Below are 21,627 nucleotides of genomic sequence, written 5' to 3'. Positions count from 1 at the left end.
AGAAAACAATACCTGTTGCTCCAAAGTCAACAACACCAGTGGCATTACTACCTTTCAATCAGAAAGTCAGATATTTATATGCACCCGGTGAAGCTGAGGGTGACAGCAGGAAGCGTGCAACGGATCCAATCTGGAGTATTGACATTCATGAAATCAAGAGAGTAGTAGAGACAAATCCACCTATATATTACTTGAGAGAACCAGCACCGCAAAGAGCCTTTGTAAAAGAGGAATTACAATTAGTTCCACGTGGTACAGATGTTAAATGATTTTTTATTTCAGATTTTATAGTGTTAACAAAAATGGAAGCTCTGAGAAAGAATTCTGAGCAACTTCATTTTTTTAATTTATATTTTTATTTTGAGTTATAAAATCAAACTCACAGCGATGGAAGACTCTGTATTAGAATCTTTATCGACAGTATTTGACACCGTTGAATTACAAGTAACGGATCCTCAAAATGTGCAGTCCAGTGTGCAAGACGCCATTGAACAAATTCCAAACAATTTGTTGATTGAACCTCCAGTAAAAGCGCAGATAGTCAGTTTAATAAAATACAAAACAGTCAGTGATGAGGTGCTAGAAGTGCATGTTTCAACCAGACAACTAGCACTTAATTCTATGGCAGAATTGAATGGAAACTGGGCAGATGAAATGATGAAACGGTTTGAGCAAGCTGCAGAGGATGCAAAGATGAAAGGATCCGGATGGTCAGAAGGTGAAATTCTAAAAATAGAATTGAAGCTAAGTAAATTTGCCCCCATCAGAGGTAGAAGTTACATACCTTTACCTCCTGCTCTTGTCAAAAAACGTGCTGTGCTGAACATAAAGAATGATGATGACAAATGTTTTATGTGGTGTGTTCTGGCAAGACTGTACAGTGTAAAGAAAAATGCAGAAAGAGTGTCTAACTATGATGCATACAGAAATAAACTAAACTTTACTGGTATTGAATTTCCTGTCAGCATTACAAGCATTGACAAATTTGAACAGCAAAACAAACCCATCACCGTAAATGTTTACACGTGGGATGAGGAAGATGAACTGAAACCAGTCAGAATATCAAAGAACTCACCAACGATTGGTGATTGTGATACTAACCATGTTGACATGTTACTAATGACTGATGGTGTAAAATATCATTACACTTTGATTCGTACAATGAGTAGACTGATGGCGAGCACAAGCAATCACAATAGTAAACAAGACTTTTGTAGGCGATGTCTCTTGCGTATTCCATCAATTCATGCAGCACTTATACACAAGCAACATTGTAAGAGCGTTGATGATGCGGTCGTGAAGTTAACAACACCACCGCCAGACAGCAAAGTGTATTTTAAGAATGTATGCAAACTACAGAAAAGTCCTTATGTTGTTTGTGCTGACTTTGAATCTATCATTGTGCCATATGAAGGACCTTTACCAAAAGACCTACCTAAAACAGTAACTCTAAGTAATCATCAAGTCTGTTAATATGCATTTATTGTTGTTAGTTCAGATGGTAAACATTCTAAACCGCAATTGTACAGAGGACCTAATGCAGCAAAGAACTTCTTACAGCAAATGAACCAAGTGCGAAATGACTGCTCCAAACAACTGAATCTTTCAGACATTGTTATGAAACCTGAAGACCAAGAACAGTTTAACTCTACCACACAGTGTTGGATATGCGAACAAAGTCTAACACCAAACACAGACAATCCAATAGTAAGAGATCATGATCATGTAAGTGGGCAGTTCCGAGGAGCAGCACACAGCAAATGTAATCTACAATTAAAGTTTGATCCTAAGACTTGGAAGCTTCCAATCTTCTTCCATAACTTGCGCGGTTATGATTCACATCTGATCATGCAGGCAGTAACTGATGAATACAAAGCAAGATGCATTGCGCAGTCTTCAGAAAAGTACATGGCCTTTACTCTGAATAGTTTACACTTCTACGATTCTGCTCAACATCTGATGGGAACACTTGAGTCTTTATCTTCATCACTAACTGCTTTCCCAATCACATGTAAGTACTTTGACAGTGACTTAGTTAGAAAGGGAGTCTATCCATATGAATACATGGATTCGTGGGAGAGGTTTGATGAAGATGAGTTACCACCAAAGGATGCTTACTTCTCACGGCTGAAGGGTAAAGGTATAAGTGACGAAGACTATGAACACGCTAAGACTGCATGGAATAAATTAGGATGTAATACAATGGGTGATTATCATGATCAATATTTGTTGGCTGATGCTTGTTTACTTGCAGATATATTTGAGAATTACAGAAGAACATGTATGAAGCACTACAATCTAGATCCTTCACATTACATATCTGCACCAGGCATGAGCTGGGATGCATTTCTTAGATTTACAGGAGTAAAGATTGACTTGCTATCAGATCTACCTACACTTCAGATGATTGAAAATGGACTACGTGGAGGAATCAGTATGGCTTCACACAATTACTGCAAAGCCAACAACACATACTTGGACGACTTTGATCCTATGAAACCTTCTAATTACATCATGTATCTAGATGCAAACAATTTGTATGGTTGGGCAATGTGTCAGACGCTTCCACTTCGGAACTTTAAGATCTATTCAGGACCATTTTCACAATGTGTTGTGCTGACAATATTAAAAGCAGGCCCAGACAGTCGAAAGGGATGGATACTAGAAGTTGACTTAGACTATCCACTATCACTTCATGATCTACATAATGATTATCCTTTAGCGGCTGAGAGGTTAAAAGTAAACCCAAGAGAACCTCCAAAGCTGGTGCCCAATCTGTTTCACAAAAAGAAGTATGTGTGTCACTACAGACTGTTACAGTTTTACATTAGACATGGATTAATTTTGAAGGCTGTTCATCGTATAATTTTATTTGATCAAGAACAGTTTATGAAACCTTACATCATGAAAAACACAGAACTGAGAACCAAAGCCGCTGATGCATCAGAGAAAGACTTTTTTAAACTGATGAACAACAGTTGCTTTGGTAAGACAATGGAAAACCCACACAAGAGAAAGGATGTTAGACTTGTTACAAGAGAAAATGAGGCCATCAAGCTGACATCCAAACCACAGTATCAAGACTTTAAATACTTTCATGAACAGCTGTATGGTATCTTAATGAAAAAACTTGTAGTCAAGCTTGACAAACCAGTATTCATAGGCTTTACTGTGCTAGAGTTGTCAAAACTGTTGATGCTTGAGTTTTTGTATGATTATTTGAAACCAAGATATCCCAAATCGAGAGTACTTTACACAGACACAGATTCATTCTTACTTGACATTCCAGCGGATGACATTTACAAAGATCTAGAAGCTGAAAGTCCTGCAGTAAAAGGAAAAGATTCTTTTTATGACACTTGCGACTACCCTAAAGAATCACCATTGCACTCAAATGTTAACAAGAAGGTTATTGGAAAGATGAAAGATGAAATGAATGGGAAGATAATTAAGGAGTATGTTGGATTGCGTGCAAAGATGTACAGTGTTGCAAGTGAGAAAGGGGTGGTTAAAAAAGCAAAGGGTGTAAGCAAACAGGTTGTAAAGTCGAGCATATCGCATGATAACTACAAGGAAGCACTGTTTCAGAAGCGAGTGTTTCACCATGACAACCCTAAGATCAGTTCCGCGCTTCATCAGATCAACACAACTATTGTAAACAAGAAATCTTTAGATGCTAATGACACAAAGCGCGTTTATTCATCACCAGAATATTCTTATGCAATTGGGCACTGGAGAACAAACGCGGCTTCAAATAGTCTGAGTGTGTAATAAGAATTTTTGTCAATCGGGAAAACCCGCTATGACAGCTTTGTTTTGACTGCAGCGGGGGAGAGGAAGTTGCTTGCGTTGGGGAAGTGTTTGTGAAAGGGGTAGTGGGCTTTGTTGAGTTTCAAAGCAGCCACCAAGTACACTTGTCAAAGCTTGAATCAATAAACAAGTCATTTGCATAAAGTGCACTCGGCGGCCGCCCGAAGGCAGCCTTTAGAAGTTGTTTGACGGGTTGGAAGAAACATCAATAGCAGGCAATACAAAGACCTGGCGCTCTAGCCTGGAGCGCTCTGCTCAACCGTGACTGACTTCTCACAACTGAGTGTAGTGACGGGTTGGAAGAAACATCAATAGCAGGCAATACAAAGACCTGGCGCTCCAGGCTGGAGCGCTCTGCTCAACCGTGACTGACTTCTCACAACTGAGAGGATCGTGTTTGGAGTTGTAGTGGTTCTTGCATGGGAGAAGTCCAATATTTTCTGATCTCCTCATTACTTTCAAACATTGTCTTCAAATCTTTTCTCAGAGAGTAGATTTCAATGAAAGACAGACCAACTGTAGAAAACCTGCTAAAGTATGGTTTCAGCAAACGAGCAATCTCTCTCAGTTTGCGTGAATAAGCTGGTGAGATGCCAATGTTTGCCTGCAACCACTCTTCCCACTTGTTTTTGTGAATTCCTCGTTCCTTTTCTTCCTGAAAGAATTTGAAAGATGCATCCAGAAGAGAACCATACTGAAGGTTAAAACACATACTGGTGGCCTCCTGTCTTTGAATCTGCCTGTATCCTTCCTTCAGCTTTTCAATAGCAGCATCTGATGACCCTATTTTCTCTGAGGAAAAAAAGAAAACTTCTTTCCTAACTGTCTTACTCACATCAACCTCTTTTGACTGCAAGTATTGATGGAGTTCTTCTGGTGACATAACCTTTCGTTTTTTCACCTGCTCCCCATACAGAGATGTCAGTTTTCTTTTTGGTTGGGAGAGAAATCTAGGTAGTTTCCTACTTTCTGATGGCCCTTCTCTTTTCATTCTATTCAATACATCAACATAATTATTATGATGAAATATATGCTCCTCAATGATACCAAGTTGTTCTACACTCCATCTGCTTTGTTGATCCATATCTTGAGGAAGAAGTTCTCTCTCTAATTCTTCAGAAATGCTATCTTGAGACATAAATATTTAGCAAATATAGTGACAGTAAAAACACTTCTCTCACAGAAAACACAACTGCGCGGTGGGCGACTCTGGAATGAAATGACAAAATCACCAGGCTATGTTACTATCAACACCAAGTGGTGGGCGGACGTGACGTAACTGTTGCTATCACATAATTTAATCTTGTCTTGCCATTGGAGGAATATAGAAGACTAGCTTGCAGGCCTCGCAAAACACACGCTGGCTCAGTGTTTGTCTTTACCAGATCAATACGGTAGTGTTGCCGACGACGGGCAGATTGGATTAATATTTCAATGGAAACTAAATTTAGCGTTGTATGAGAGAAAGGGAGAATGTACGTTCTGGGTTACTGATTCCGACAGACCCGGGATTGGTTCAAAACAACCTTACTTTACTGTATTTTTTTTGTATGGATTTATGCAGTATTTTTCTGATTTTGTCGCATGTTTCATTTTAGTAAAAGTTTAGTCCAGAAGCCTATTTTGCGTTAATATTTAGGGTCTGTCGGAATCGGTGAGCCAGAACGTACATTCTCCCTTTCTCTAGGGGGAATCGAAACGAGGGTCGTGGTGTATGTGTGTGTGTGTGTGCGTGTGTGCGTGTGTGTGTGTGTGTAGAGCGATTCAGACTAAACTACTGGACCGATCTTTATGAAATTTGACATGAGAGTTCCTGGGTATGAAATCCCCGAACGTTTTTTTCATGTTTTTGATAAATGTCTTTGATGACGTCATATCCGGCTTTTCGTGAAAGTTGAGGCGGCACTGTCACGCCCTCATTTTTCAACCAAATTGGTTGAAATTTTGGTCAAGTACTCTTCGACGAAGCCCGGGGTTCGGTATTGCATTTCAGCTTGGTGGCTTAAAAATTAATTTATGACTTTGGTCATTAAAAATCTGAAAATTGTAAAAAAAAATAAAAATTTATAAAACGATCCAAATTTACGTTTATCTTATTCGCCATCATTTGCTGATTCCAAAAACATATCAATATGTTATATTCGGATTAAAAACAAGCTCTAAAAATTAAATATATAAAAATTATTATCAATTTTTTTTTTTCGAAATCAATTTAAAAACACTTTCATCTTATTCCTTGTCGGTTCCTGATTCCAAAAATATATAGATATGATATGTTTGGATTAAAAACACGCTCAGAAAGTTAAAACGAAGAGAGGTACAGAAAAGCGTGCTATCCTTCTCAGCGCAACGAATACCCCGCTCTTCTTGTCAATTCCACGTGCACTGCCTTTGCCACGGGCGGTGGAGTGACGATGCTACGAGTATACGGTCTTGCTGCGTTGCGTTGCGTTCAGTTTCATTCTGTGAGTTCGACAGCTACTTGACTAAATATTGTATTTTCGCCTTACGCGACTTGTTTTTATTTTTCAAGCAGACCGATTGACTAAATGTTTTGATATAACTCTACGTGACTTGTTTTCCTTTTTCAAGCAGTCTCCACATCCCAACATGAAGTGGGTTGATAACCACAAAGGTGTCTTCACTGTCAACGTCAAAGCGGTTTCCTCAGTTCACGCTCAGGTGAGTGTTGGGGTTACCTCATTACAGGTGTTATAAGTTAGCCAGAAGAGAAGAAGAGAGAAAAAGGTAGACATGAGGCAGGCAATCAGGCAGGCTGGCAGGCTGGCAGGCAGGTAGAGAGAAAGACAAGGAGAAAGAGAGCAAGATAATGAAAGAAAGAAACAAAGAGATATACAAGGAGGTGGGTGGACAAGAATGAGTTAAAACCTGAGTGACTGAAGAATGGATGCTTATTTTGGATTTGATTTTCTTCAATTCTTTGTAAATTCTTCTTCTTCTTCTTCTTCTTTAACGATCATTGGCTGGAACTCCCACATTCACTCATGTTTGTGCTCATGTGGAATTTTACTTGTATTACCGTTTTTACCCTGCCAATCAGGCATTTTGTAAATTAACTCTAAGGCAAATGACTGACACCAGAATCCTGTGTGTTTTCCAGGATGAATACATCGACCGCTTCATGCACCTGTGCAACTACGTTCAGGAACAGAAACTTCCGCCACGCATGAACGAGAACGCCTTTGAGAACGAGCTGAAGCGAAGCATCATGGACCTCGTGCACGCGCGTGGTGAGGCCCTGGTGCAGTTTCTGCATCTCATCCTCGACAAGCTCATCGGTCTGATGGTCAGACCGCCCGTCATTGGGGGAAACATTGGTATGTAGAGAAATTCTTCCTTTTTATGAGAAGTTTTCACATTTTATTTATTGTGAAGCAGTGTCATATGTGTGAATTGTTGTCTGCCTTCTTTTCAGCTAGGGGTGAGAAAATCAATGTCTTGCAGTTGTTTCTAATTTTGAAACTTAAAGCCTTTTTCCTTCTTTTTTAGCATGTCTCATTCTCATATATGACATGTGTATGTGTGTGTGTGCATGCATATGAATGTGACTGTATGTGTTAATAATGATGGTTGTTTTTTCTGCCTGTACAGTGAATGTGGGTCAGGCCACCTTTGAGGCGCTGGCTCAGATCGTGCGACGTGTGCATGAACTGCTGGAGGACAAGAACGACCATAATGGTCGCAACTCGGTGCTGGCGTCCTACATTGAGTACTGCTGCACTCTGCCGCACCAAGGCATGATCCACCAAGGTGACTGTTCTTAGGTCTTTTCTTTTGATGTTGGGCAACGTTGAGGCTTTTTTTAATTTTGTGTTAATTGACTTTTCTTTTATGCACTTTCTTTATTTACTTTTATAGTTTCTCTGCCTCCTCTTTTTTTGTCTCTTTATTTTGGTTGTTTGGTAGTGTGTTTGTATGCGTGTGTGTTTGTATGTGTGCGTCTGTGTGCATACCTGTGTTATGGAAAATGTTCTATGCCTTTTTTTCTCTTGATACATTTTTTGCTTTCTTTCATCATATTGTTTGCTTTGTTATAATCTCCTGCTTTGCATTCTTTTTGTTGCCATTCTGTACAATACATTGCGTCCAGCTTCTCTCCTTGTTCTAAACTCTCTATCTGTGTGTGTGTGCCAGCCTCAGTACCACAGCTAGGTAGCCCTACAGGGTACAACACACTAGGTCGCCCGTCTTCTCTCCCGCTCAACAAGCAGAGCTATCAGCGCAGCACCAGTAACCCTGACCTTGCTGGAAACACACCCACTTCGCCTGATGCCGAGGTGCTGGCATTCATCGGTAAGCTACTCGCGTCTTCTTCTTCTGTGTTTGTACTTGCTACCATGTTAGTCCATAGACGGAGACAAAATTTCGTCGTCCTAGAATGTTGGTGTAACTCGATTCTCGGCGATTTTGATGTTTTTGTGCTTTAGACTGAATAAATCAATCTTGATGAGACACATACTCTAAAATATAATGGACAGAACATTATTTAACATTGTTTTATCTTTCTAGCCATACCAGATAAAAATATTAACACTATTTCATAATCAAAATAATTAGTTTGGCCCAAATTCCATGACAACGTCAAAATGCTGTTCAACTGTCTAGATCCTATGTGTTCTGGTAGAAACTGGTTTGTTGTAGGTACTGTTGGCCGTATATGTTGGAAACAAATAATTATACTTTTTAGTTTTATGCTTTTATCTCTTATTTGAGTGCACACACATAACCTTCGTGGTTGAAAACGACGTTAAACACCAAATAAAGAAGAAAAAAAGAAAGGAGTGCACACACATTTGTAGAAACTTGTTTGGCCCATGAATACTGTTGACTTTTTTTTGTTGCAACCAACTTATGATATGTTGTACTTTTATCCTTTTATTGCTGGTGTTTGAGTGAACACACATTTGTACATGTACCGCGGGCTTCTAAGGGACATTTAAGGATACACTGACTTGTGCACAATCTAGTTTAGAGGTACAGAGTCTTAAGATTCAGCAGGTTAACTGTGTTTGAAGTTTTAAGGATTTAGATATTGTCATCTGCCAGCAAGACAAAGTATTGCATAAGATAAAAGCAAAGCAAAACAAGACCCTATAACTTTAAGTTTGCATGTCAAATGTTTATCAGAAACAAATGTGTGTGTGTGTTCAGGAGGAAAGCAGCTTGACCGTACCGGAAGCATGAAGGGGGAAGACTATGCCTCAGGTTTCCCCACCAAAGTCAGGGGCAAGAAGGTCAGTAAAACAACCTTGTCATCTCTTCATAACCCTTACCCTGCCTACTAGACAGTGTTCGGACACAACCTTGTCATCTTTTCATAACCCTTACCCTGCCTACTAGACAGTGTTCGGACACAACCTTGTCATCTCTTCATAACCCTTACCCTGCCTACTAGACAGTGTTCGGACACAACCTTGTCATCTCTTCATAACCCTTACCCTGCCTACTAGACAGTGTTCGGACACAACCTTGTCATCTCTTCATAACCCTTACCCTGCCTACTAGACAGTGTTCGGACACAACCTTGTCATCTCTTCATAACCCTTACCCTGCCTACTAGACAGTGTTCGGACATAACTCTGTCAGGTTTGTATGGGTTGTGAAAGGGTGAATACCCTTGGTTTTTTTGTAGGCAAACTTTTCCATTTGCTGCGCTGAACATTCCAAACTTTCTAAATTGTTACCCTTGAGGCTTCACAAAGGTTGGCAGGTCTGGTAACTATACATTTCTTGGTGTTTGTTTTTATTAAACATAAAGATTTTTTTTTTAAATGTCAGAATAGGATTTGAGAACTGGAAAAGGGTAACATGGAAGTAAAATCCGAATAACGTGTTTATGCTAGTTCAATTGGTATTTAGATTCGTTGTGCATTTCTTTTATTCTCTAACAATGTCGATGGTCTGTTTATGCTAGTTCCATTGGTATTTAGCTTTCATTGTGTGTGTCTTTCATTCTCTGACAGTGTTGATGGCCTGTTTCAGCTGGTGCATGAAGAGTTGGCCCTGCAATGGGTGGTGTCCAGCGGGTCGTCAAGGGAACTGACCGTTAGCAACGCTTGGTTCTTCTTTGAGCTCATGGTCAGTAAGGCTTGTGTGATGCACACATTGGGAGAGAGAGTTGTGTGTGAGTGTGTGTGTGTGTGTGTGTGAGTGTGTGTGTTTGTGTGTGTGTGTCAGTGTGTGTCAGTGTGTGTACATGTGTGTGTTTGTATGGATGAGTGTTTGACACATTGTCAAGCTATATATATACCTTGTGCTTTAGCACACCGGGCTGAATTAATAATTGTAATCTTGTAATTTTACTGTGGACAGGGAAGTAGTAACTTGAAAGATATATTTGTCTGAGTGTGTGTGTTTGAGCTGTATTACATACTGTCTGCTTGTGCTGACTGAGGATTTGTGATCCTTTTATGCTGATTGATTTTTGCGTCACCAGGTGAAGGCGATGGGGGAGCACCTTGCCCAAACAGACAAGCTGTGTGTGCCACGGCAGATGCGCTTCCCTGACCACTTCATCGACGACATCCAGGCCCTGGTCAACATGCTCATCAAGGACATCACCGACAGATACATCAAGGTCAGGATTCTGGTCACTGGCCATTTTCATTGTGCTAGGAGTTACACTGTATGCAAAACAAGTTTTCTTCTTCTTAAAAAAAAAAAAAAAAAAAAAAAAATATTGTAATTGTAGTAGCCTTATGTTTGTTTATAGATAACAGTGGAATCCGTCTATAACGACCAACCAAGGGACTGACCAGATTTGCTGGGTATAGACAGGTGGTCGCTATGAAAAAGTTAATTATATAGATGAACATTTGTCCAGGATCCTTGCGAGAGGTTGTCTTGGGCAGTAGTCACTTTCAAGAGGTGGTCCCATGGGCAGGTTCAACTGTATCAATATTAAAAGGTTATCAGGCTTGGCTCAGAAAAAAATTGGATCAAGTCCTTTCACCTTTTTTTTAATTTAAAAATTTTTTTCTGAAGTTACTGTTGTCAATGAAACCTGAACTAGAGACACCGTATTTAGTGTAACTGATTATGCGTGTTTATGACGACAGGAGCCACCATACATATAACATTACATAACTATAACATATAACAAACCTTGCCTGTTTATGACTACAGGAGCACCTGTAACATACATATAACATTACATAACTATAATATAGAACTGTTTATGACTACCTGTGACATACATATAACATTACATAACTATAACATAGAACATACCTTGCCTGTTTATGACTACAGGAGCTACCTGTAACATAATATAACATTAAATAACTATAACATATAAAAAAAATATTAAAAAAAATAACATATAACATACCTTGCTTGTTTTATGATGACAGGAGCCACCGCTGATCAAGAGTCTGAACACAAGCCTGGCGTTCTTCCTGCACGACCTTCTGTCTCTGATGGACCGTGGCTTTGTCTTCCAGCTCATTAAGGAGTACATCAAGAGGGTGAGACATACATGCATACTTCTTCTTCTTCTTCTTTGTTCATGGGCTTAGACTCCCACGTTCACTCATGTTTTTATTAGCACGAGTGGATTTTTACGTGTATGACCATTTTTACCCCGCCATTCAGGCAGCATACGCCGATTTCGGGGGAGGCATGCTGAGTATTTTCGTGTTTCTATAACCCACCGAACTCGGATATGGACTACAGGATCTTTTTCGTGTGCACTTGGTCTTGTGCTTGTGTGTACACACAAAGGGGATTAAGTCACTAGCAGGTCTACACATAAGTTGATCTAGGAGATCGGAAAAATCTCCACTCTTAACCCACCAGGCGGCAGCGACCGGGATTTGAACTTACGACCTCCCGATTAGGAGGCCGATGTCTTACCACCACGCCACTGCGCCCGTCATACATGCATACAACACTGGTGGGAGGACTGTGTATTTTCAACTTAAGACTCGAGACTCAAAGATTTTACTGTCATAAAAACAAGGAAAATTGCCTCGCAGTGTCAGGCGGTTTAAAGCACAAAATACATCTCATTTACTAACAGTTCAAAATTGCATTAAAAAGGTCCAAGACTTTCTAAGCAATCACTCATGAAAACAGACACATACACACACACACACGTACACTTTTTTTAACTTCACTTTTCCACTTTAATTCACGTTGAAAATATAAACACAAACATTTTAAAAAGAGTGAATACATGCAAACTTTGTACTTTTTGTGTGATTTTTTTGTTTGATTATGTTTTGGGTTGTCTCCATGAATTTTTTGTTTATCATGATGACTGCAGATTACCACGGTCTATTCATGAATGTCCTGCTTTGTATTAGCTTGCCGTCGCCAGTGAAAGAAAAACTGGTGTCCCAACCAAACACGCTATATTCATACAAGTATAACGTTTGTGTACAGATGTCACTGAAGATCTGCCAGATGTCGGACGCCACTAGCCTGTTGCTGCTACGTCTGGACTTCGTGCGCATTCTGTGCAGCCATGAACACTTTTTCCCCCTCAACTTGCCCTTCGGCACACCCCTCACCCCCTCCGGAATGAACTCTCCCACCAGCAGCATCAGCAGTGCTGCCTCGCACAGGTCAGTCCATGTAATATTAACTCATTCGCTGCGCGTCGGAACTGGAATTCCGACACCTGTGTTTAGCGTTGGCTGCGTGCCGGCACTTGAGTTCCGACGGATATCACGAATTTTTAACGGTGTAAACGGTCCTGCTGACCAAGGGAAACAACCCCTGCAATGAACTTCTATCTGTCTACAGTGGTACCATTCACTGTAAACAGTTCCTTCCCTTAAATTGTTGGGATTAATAAAAAATTTGTTGACGGTGTGCGACCCACGTGTTTTGACTTTTCCAAGATGGCGGATCGTTCTGCTGAGACGTAGTAACTTGAAAAGAGTGCTAGAACGTGTTATTCAGTACGGTTCTGATCTTGACCTCAGTGATGATGATAGTGGAGATGATATTTTAGATTCTGGTGACGATTTTGTGCCAATGGACGATCATTTGGGTGATGATTCGGGCAATGCAAGTGTCGATCATGACATTGTGTATGATGAACCCATGACGTAGAAAGTTTTTTTTGTTTTGCTTCAAATTGGATATTTTGCGTGGATATGAAGACAACAAAAGGTATGTACTTTCAAATGTTTCATATATTTTCTAAAAGAGTAAGTTTCAAACTTTGCAAAAACATAAGGTATGTAAGGTTATCTTGTGTTGTTGATTTTTAATATTTTTTTCAAAATGGCTCTAAATCGCGCGTTGGCAGGGAACACAGGGGAAATTTAGCTGCGCAGCGAATGAGTTAATAATGAACACTTATATAGCGCAAACCACAGAATATTTCTGTGTTCTCCGCGCTTCAATATGTAACATTTAGGGTGGGGGTTAAGCCTGATATTAATGAGTCGAAGTTGACTTCACCAAGCCTACTTCATGAAGCTAGCTGCACGAAGCTTTGGCATTGAATTTTTCGTTGGGAAGAGAATGTGTCGCATGTGAAGGGAGAATAAGTGACATATAACTCTGTGAAGATTCTTTGCTTTGTCTATTGTCTTTACTGTACTGGCTCTCAGGTTTCCATTGGTTCTCTCACTCAGAAATGTTGTTCTAGTTTACCCTATTATTGTTGCTTTTTACCCCCACAAAACTGCTCCGCCTGGCGTCTGGCATTATGGGGTTAGTGCTAGGACTGGTTGGTCCGGTGTCAGAATAATGTGACTGGGTGAGACATGAAGCCTGTGCTGCGACTTCTGTCTTGTGTGTGGCGCACGTTATATGTCAAAGCAGCACCGCCCTGATATGGCCCTTCGTGGTCGGCTGGGCGTTAAGCAAACAAACAAACAAACCCCCACAAAAGTTTATAATTTTTCTTTGATCTTGTCTTGTTTATTTTCCGAATCAGGGTTTAACAAGTCGCGTAGGCGAAAATACAACATTTAGTCAAGCTGTCGAACTCACAGAATGAAACTGAACGCAATGCAATTTTTCAGCAAGACCGTATACTCGTAGCATCGTCAGTCCACCGCTCGTGGCAAAGGCAGTGAAATTGACAAGAAGAGCGAGGTAGTAGTTGCGCTGAGAAGGATAGCACGCTTTTCTGTACCTCTCTTCGTTTTAACTTTCTGAGCGTGTTTTTAATCCAAACATATCATATCTATATGTTTTTGGAATTAGGAACCGACAAGGAATAAGATGAAAGTGTTTTTAAATTGATTTCGAAAATTTAATTTTGATCATAATTTTTATATTTTTAATTTTCAGAGCTTGTTTTTAATCCAAATATAACATATTTATATGTTTTTGGAATCAGAAAATGATGTAGAATAAGATGAACGTAAATTTGGATCGTTTTATAAACTTTTTTATTTTTACAATTTTCAGATTTTTAATGACCAAAGTCATTAATTAATTTTTAAGCCACCAAGCTGAAATGCAATACCGAAGTCCGGCCTTCGTCGAAGATTGCTTGGCCAAAATTTCAATCAAATTGATTGAAAAATGAGGGTGTGACAGTGCCGCCTCAACTTTTACAAAAAGCCGGATATGACGAAAAAAAGAAAAAAACGTTCGGGGATATCATTCCCAGGAACTCTCATGTCAAATTTCATAAAGATCGGTCCAGTAGTTTGGTCTGAATCGCTCTACACACACACACACACACAGACAAACACACACACACACGCACAGACAGACACACACACATACACCACGACCCTCGTCTCGATTCCCCCTCTATGTGAAAACATTTAGTCAAAACTTGACTAAATGTAAAAAGGAGTGAGTCTTAAAATGGAGGTAAATTTACAGAGGTTGTAAAGAGAACATTTGAAAAAGCAAGGTCTTAAAAGGGGGGAAGCCCTAAATCAGGGAGGGGGGGGGGGGGGTGGGGGTCTACACATCGGCGGTTCCACTGTGGTACACATTGACAAGCATACTTACTTTTCACTTTGTTTCTAATTATTTTGCAGTTCCTACACATCGACCAGCACACTGACAGACAAAGGCGTGTTCTTTGAGCTGACACCAGAGTTCCGCCAGCAGCACTACCTGGTGGGCCTGGTTTTGTCCGATCTCAACAACAGCTTTGACGCCAGGTCAGTCCTTTAACTTTGAGATACACTGACTTATTACTTGTTAATTTCAAACACAGAGACAACTGTGAACTGAGAATGGAAACAAACTTGCATCGGTCCCGCATCGCCATATCAGTTGAAAAAACACCAACCAAACACCCAAATCCATTTGGTTGACTTGACTCTTCCCCGTTCAGCATCTTATGAGTTCCGAAAAGAAATTAGCAAATATCGTTGGGACTTGAACTGCAAACTGAAAATGCGATGCTTCATGAAAACGCAGGATGTTTAAAGAGTTTATATTAATCTCAGCTTGTTCAGTCTTCCTCTGTGTGTGTGTTTCTGTGTGTGTGTGCGTGTGTGTGAGTGAGTGCGTGCGTGTGTGTGTGTGTGTGTGTGCTGTGTTTTATTTGCTTGTAAAATATAAAACTCATCCTCATTGGTTACCAACCATTCATTACCTTTTTGTTTCGTAACAGAAGATCATTGTTTTCAGTGTTCAAGCGAAACGAAGATTTGTCTGTTGTTTAAAATTGTTCTGATCATGTCTTTTCTATTGTTATTATGTCTCTGCGTTACAGCCCAGAGTAAAATGTGTATTGTGCTTTCAGCAATTACATAGTGCACCAGCGAGCTATTGGCGTTCTGTGCAACTTGTTGTACAATCACGACCTGGACGTGCGCTACACTGACCCCCATATTAAGGTGAGTCGTGCTCAGCTTTCCATTTCCATTCCCGTTACTTTGTTAAATCGCATATCTTATCCCAACTCACATATAGCAATTTACTTTAGTTTAAGTTCTAAGACGCTGAACTACGCTTCACCCCGGTAAGGGGGAAGTAACCCTTTAAAAAAAACGGCCTTGACTAAGGTCAGGGTCATCGGTCAAGGTCACTTCCCTGAAGGCACTGCGCATGCACAGCGCGGCCATCTTTGAATTACTGGTAATTTTGAGTCTCTTCCTCCTAGTGAAAAGCTAGCAGCAACAAGAGTTGCGCTAGCCAAGTGCCTGTGTGTTTACACAGACCTGTGCACATCTACGGTTTCTCCGTAATTTCTCCGATTTTTATATGCAGAATACGGTGCTATGGATTTTTAATTAAAATTCCGAAATTCCGATGTTTTAAAAAAAATTAAAAAAAGGTACTTTTTTTCTGTTTTAAGATGTTTTGACCAATTACCGTATTTGACGGACTACAAGCCGCGACTTTTTAAAAAAAAAAATCGCATTGCGGCTTATAAAAAGATGCGGCTAAAACGTTACCTAAACTTGAATAGCATTCACCTAATGGAAGTCGCCGCGGATTTTCATTTCGCTCGATTAGCGATTACCGGTACTTTATTAGCTCTCTACTCAAGACTCGGCGCTTTTCTCTTTCTTTCGCGAATCTTCGTTTGTCAACAAGTCGTCGTGACAAGATAGCGTACAGAGAAACACCGGATGTATCAGGATCTCGCGCGCGCGAGATTTTGTTTTTTTGTGTCTCGCGATAGTTGGAGGAGCGAGAGCCGCCATGTTGTGTTTTCGTCTGCTCGAAATGTGCGCAAAAGTCGTAAATCATCCCAAAAAAGCTTTTTCCGGGCGGGACTACATGTGTGTGTTGGTTACAAATTGTGTGTGTGATATTTTTCTTCAAACTTTTTCACTTTTCTTCTTTGTTTCACTTGTTTATTCTCGGAGCCGATTTCGCCAAATACCGTACTTTCGTTTGCCTGGTTGTTTTGATTGATTGACACGATCTGATTATATTTTTTTCGACGGCGGCTAATATAGTGACGCGGCCTATACGTGGCTCGTCCCAATTTTTTTTTTAAAAGTCGGGGGTGCGGCTTTTAAAACGGTGCGTCTTGTAATCCGTCAAATTCGGTAGTTGGCCGTTGTGCTGAAAAGACGTTTTCCGATTTACCGGAAGCGCGCGTGTTCTCAGCATTGAGTCTTTGTTCTTAGACTTAGTTTGTCCAGCGTCTGCGTGGCAACTTGTGATTGAAGTGAAACATGGAAAAGAAAAAAAGAGTGCGAGATTCAGATAGTGAAGAGGAGACACCAGCTCTGTCACCAAAGAAGAAGAAAACGGCAAAACAGTGCTGGAAGTCCAGTTATACTCAAGACAACCTGGAGATCGTAAAATCCAGCAAAGGAGACCAATACGCTTGTGTCTTGAACTGTCGTTACAGCTTACTACTGAAACATTTTAAAAACTACTGAAATTTGGTTTGTTTACTACTGATGAGCGTTTTGAGTGTGCACAGGTCTGTTTACAGGTAATCAGCCACATGAACTTAAGGCAGAATGACCGAGGTCTTTTGCGTGCCACTGTGATGACATTGACCGTCTAAGAGTGTGCATATAAAGTTGACCCATGTTGGTCCTGGTCTGGATTGGAACCTGTCAACCAAGGATCACTAGCCCAGTGCTCTCCCTTCTCAGCTGCCAGGCGCCAGATAGGACAAATGCTAATGTGTCACTTGTTCATCTCTGCACAAATGTATTGGACATACACTGTAGTACAAACAAGTTTTAGCGCCAATTAACAACGTGTGCAGATTTACTTGAAATGTAAACAACTGGGCAGCTAAGAGTAGAGCACTGTACCTCGTCATGGACCCTTCCACACTGATCCAGTCTGTCAGCAAACCAACCGTCAAAACCCCACTTTCACCAATTAATCACCTAACACCATGAATAATAGCTGTTAAAGTGTTCACACAGCTCACAGGTTGGGCAGACATTATATTAACATGAAAAATCATGATGGACATTGGTTTTCATGTTTGGAATATGTTCTTGTCATGGAGAGAGAGTAACGTGTGGAGTTGGGCAGACATATTAACATGAAAAATGACGCTGGACATAGGATTTCATGTTTGGAATATGTTCTTGCCATGGAGAGAGAGAGTAACGTGTGGAGTAAAGAAAAGCAGAGATTAATTGACACAATTGTGCACTTTCTGCAAGACGAGTGACAAAAATACCTTAATTCTTTTTGGTGTCGACTTAATCATTTTGAAGTGAGTTATTTTTCACAGTGCTTGCTCGGATGTTCACATGCTTTGTGCTAAGCTTCAGAATGACCTTTTGACCTTTGTTTTTTGTGTGTGACGAGTGCAGCGCTGCACTTTCCCATCATCACATACATTGCCAACCTTGTTTCTATGTTACACCAGGCTCGGCTGGCAGCGCTATACCTGCCCATCATCGGCATCACCTTGGAGACGCTGCAGCAGCTGTACGATCCCTGTCTGGAAGGCAAGCTTCGAAGCGGCTTTGCCATTGACGAGGAGGGCGACCGCATCAGTCGGCGTGTTGCCATGGCGATTGCCGGATCTAGCATCGGCAACCGAGGCATCAACGTGCCGCACATGTCCAACGATGACAACGCTGCTGCTAGGGTGAGTGTATTGTGATACACAAAGGGAAGTAAGCGCTCTAAATGCATACACTATGTGTCATGGAGAAAGTGAGAGTGATGCGGAAACAGTCTCCTGGCATCTGAGAAAATACCAATTTTTGAAATGAACAAGCGACCTTCATCTTTTTTTCTTCTTTTTGACTCACATGCCAAGCAAAAGTGAGTCTATGTACTCACCCGAGTCGTCCGTCCGTCCGTCCCCCCCGTCCGTCCGGCCGTCCGGAAAACTTTAACGTTGGATATTTCTTGGACACTATTCAGTCTATCAGTACCAAATTTGGCAAGATGGTGTATGATGACAAGGCCCCAAAAAACATACATAGCATCTTGACCTTGCTTCAAGGTCAAGGTCGTAGGGGCCATAAATGTTGTCTAAAAAACAGCTATTTTTCACATTTTCCCCATTTTCTCTGAAGTTTTTGAGATTCAATACCTCACCTATATATGATATATAGGGCAAAGTAAGCCCCATCTTTTGATACCAGTTTGGTTTACCTTGCTTCAAGGTCAAGGTCCCAGGAGCTCTTCAAAGTTGGATTGTATACATATTTTGAAGTGACCTTGACCCTGAACTATGGAAGATAACTGTTTCAAACTTAAAAATTATGTGGGGCACATGTTATGCTTTCATCATGAGACACATTTGGTCACATATGATCAAGGTCAAGGTCACTTTGACCCTTATGAAATGTGACCAAAATAAGGTAGTGAACCACTAAAAGTGACCATATCTCATGGTAGAAAGAGCCAATAAGCACCATTGTACTTCCTATGTCTTGAATTAACAGCTTTGTGTTGCATGACCTTGGATGACCTTGACCTTGGGTCAAGGTCACATGTATTTTGGTAGGAAAAATGTGTAAAGCAGTTCTTAGTGTATGATGTCATTGCTAGGTTTAGTTGAAGGTCAAGGTCATGTAAAGGTCAAGGTCAAGCATGTGAGTCGTATGGGCTTTGCCCTTCTTGTTTTCTTGTTGCTAGGGTGGGTGTAATTATGCAGAGGTGATAGTAGAGTTTGGGGTGGGTTAGTTGGCTGGTTTTTATTTTTGATCATCTCTTCAGCTGATATTGCTATTCGAAACCGATGCAAGTTTGTTTCCTTTCCCCATAGAATTTGGGGATTCATCTGATGTTTCAAGATCTCCTGTTAGTTTTGTTGGTTTGAGAATGATTGTTTGTAAGGAAAAAATGTAGGTATGGATTTCAATGTTAAGTGCTTTCTGTGGAATCATTCTTCTTCTTCTTCTGCTTTGTTCATGGGCTGAAACTCCCACGTACACGTGTTTTTGCACGAGTGGATGTTTACGTGTATGACCGTTTTTACCCCGCCATTTAGGCAGCCATACGCCGCTTTCGGAGGAAGCATGCTGGGTATTTTTGTGTTTCTATAACCCACCGAACTCTGACATGGATTACAGGATCTTTTGCGTGCGCACTTGGTCTTGTGCTTGCGTGTACACACGAAGGGGGATAAGGCACTAGCAGGTCTGCACATAAGTTGACCTGGGAGATCGGAAAAATCTCCACCTTAACCCACCAGGCGCGGCCGGGATTCGAACCCACAACCTTCCGCTTTGGAGGCCGGCGTCTTACCACCAAGCCATTGCGCCCGTTGGAATCATTCTTTCTCAATGGACTTAACTTCACTTGACTTGGTGTTACAGGAAAAATGAAAAAGTCAGATTTCATGTGTTGATTTCATGTGTTGATCAATTTGCTTGCTTTGTAGGGAAGATATCGCAGTCTGTGTGTTTTATTTGCAAATTCTATTGTTGGCGTGAATATGAATAAGGTTCACATGTGGACAACAGATCAGCCAAATTGATGTCTTTTGCTTATGCTTGTTTATTTGCTTTTCAATTTTGCAAAATTCGCAACTGAATTAAGGCTTTTTCATGGTTTCTTATGAATTAAATCTTACTCCTTATGTTTACTGGATGCATGTAGACAATTCTTTTTTTTTCTTTTTCTTTTTTTCTTTCTTTTTGACCTCAGTTGCATGCAAGGCAATTCTTATCTGAGCAAACTTTGATCTTGAGTGGAATGCTTTCTTGTCTCTTCAGTTGCGCAAGAGTCCCATCAACCCCGATGCTACGCGCAACCTGCTGATGTGTTTCCTGTGGGTGCTGAAGAACTCTGAGCAGACCTTCCTCAGGCAATGGTGGAACGACCTGCCCATGCACCGTCTGGGTCGGATCCTCGAGGTCCTCTACCTTGCTGTGTCCAACTTTGAGTACAAGGTCAGTGCTTGGAGGATGTGTCTTGCTGTTTGTATGGGAGATACTGTTTGTTATGTTTTGTGTGTGTGTGTCACTGTGTGTGTGTCAATGTGTATGTCTGTGTTTTTACTAGGTTGTGGAGTAAAAAGTGTGTTGTTTTAAACAAATTTGTGAGGAAGGATTGAAAAGAGATTATGCGTCTCTGTGCTAGCAACAATTCTGCAAATATCTCTGTACTGTGTTTGTTTGTGTGTGTGTATTTGTTGGCAAGTATTCTGTAAATATACGTTAGTGTGTTTGTTTGTAAAAGTGTGTGTCAGTTTGGATGATGAGAGAGAATGCATGTTTGTCACAGTTTTTGGTTGATGTAACGATTGTATACAGCATGTGATTGCTGATGTTCTGTGTTGTGTTGTTCAGAATGTTTGTTTCCATAACTTAGACAGTTCGGACATTTTATTTTCACATTGTGCTCATGAAACTAAGATTTAGGGTTAGAAATTCTTTCAAGTTGAAATAAATACGTTTGGCGCTATCATGTTAACGCTAAATTAATACTACTGTAGTAGCTCTTGCTGTGATTTTTTTTATGTTAACAAACTTATTCCAGTTAAGGAATTGTTAGGAGTTTGTTTTGAGCTGTCATTTATAAATCAAGATATGTTTTGCATTTGTGTGTGTTTTGTAAGTCTGTATTTTTACAAACTCTTAAACCAAGCATACTACTTTTATCGAGAAAAACAAAATTTCTGTTAGTTTTTGTTCATGGCATTTGATTTTATGCTTTTCCATTTATTTATTTGTTTGTTTGAACTTACCCTCACACTGCCATTTAACCCTTTATCTCCTAACCCATTAACCTTTTGGGGTGTAGCCCGGCTTGTAAAGTATCTAACAAGAAGAGCAATCCTGCTGAATATTCTCTGCCCTTGGACAGTTAAAAGTACCATCCTTCTTTCGTACAAGTTCACCTCCAAAGATCAGTTCAGACTTAGACATGAAGTCAGTATCATATATCATGGCTGCATTTGGTGCAAAGTGTAAGGTGGGATGTTTTTCCTCGTTGGTGTCTCGTGAAATAAATTGAAACACAAAATCT

The 21,627-nt window shown here is 40.4% G+C and overlaps 2 protein-coding genes across 7 annotated transcripts in view; both read left to right on the top strand.

Moving 5' to 3' along the window:
• LOC138966333 (nucleolar transcription factor 1-B-like) overlaps positions 1 to 14,167 on the top strand; it is a 71,431-nt gene extending 57,264 nt beyond the window's left edge. The window contains exon 2 of the mRNA XM_070338530.1: positions 13,746 to 14,167. The gene's annotated coding sequence lies outside the window, so the exon portion shown is untranslated. The remainder of the gene's footprint in view (positions 1 to 13,745) is intronic.
• The window catches only part of LOC138966326 (dedicator of cytokinesis protein 7-like), a 96,820-nt gene that overhangs the window by 30,524 nt on the left and 44,669 nt on the right, over positions 1 to 21,627 (top strand). For 3 of the 6 annotated variants that reach the window (XM_070338518.1, XM_070338517.1, XM_070338514.1), the window contains exons 19-31: positions 6,406 to 6,492; positions 6,932 to 7,148; positions 7,423 to 7,581; positions 7,966 to 8,124; positions 8,983 to 9,065; positions 9,814 to 9,909; positions 10,268 to 10,408; positions 11,184 to 11,297; positions 12,217 to 12,398; positions 14,793 to 14,918; positions 15,509 to 15,602; positions 18,065 to 18,289; positions 20,373 to 20,549. In XM_070338518.1, the coding sequence (XP_070194619.1) occupies positions 6,406 to 6,492; positions 6,932 to 7,148; positions 7,423 to 7,581; positions 7,966 to 8,124; positions 8,983 to 9,065; positions 9,814 to 9,909; positions 10,268 to 10,408; positions 11,184 to 11,297; positions 12,217 to 12,398; positions 14,793 to 14,918; positions 15,509 to 15,602; positions 18,065 to 18,289; positions 20,373 to 20,549 (1,860 nt within the window). Of the gene's footprint in view, positions 1 to 6,402; positions 6,493 to 6,931; positions 7,149 to 7,422; positions 7,582 to 7,965; positions 8,125 to 8,982; positions 9,066 to 9,813; positions 9,910 to 10,267; positions 10,409 to 11,183; positions 11,298 to 12,216; positions 12,399 to 14,792; positions 14,919 to 15,508; positions 15,603 to 18,064; positions 18,290 to 20,372; positions 20,550 to 21,627 lie in introns of all 6 variants that reach the window. The other 3 variants (XM_070338516.1, XM_070338515.1, XM_070338513.1) reach the window with 1 other exon arrangement.

This window comes from Littorina saxatilis, linkage group LG5 (assembly GCF_037325665.1).
Source record: "Littorina saxatilis isolate snail1 linkage group LG5, US_GU_Lsax_2.0, whole genome shotgun sequence".
Classification (NCBI taxonomy): Eukaryota; Metazoa; Mollusca; class Gastropoda; order Littorinimorpha; family Littorinidae; genus Littorina; species Littorina saxatilis.
The sequence above is the reverse complement of the archived record's forward strand: the minus strand, read 5'-3'. Positions and strand labels throughout refer to the sequence as shown.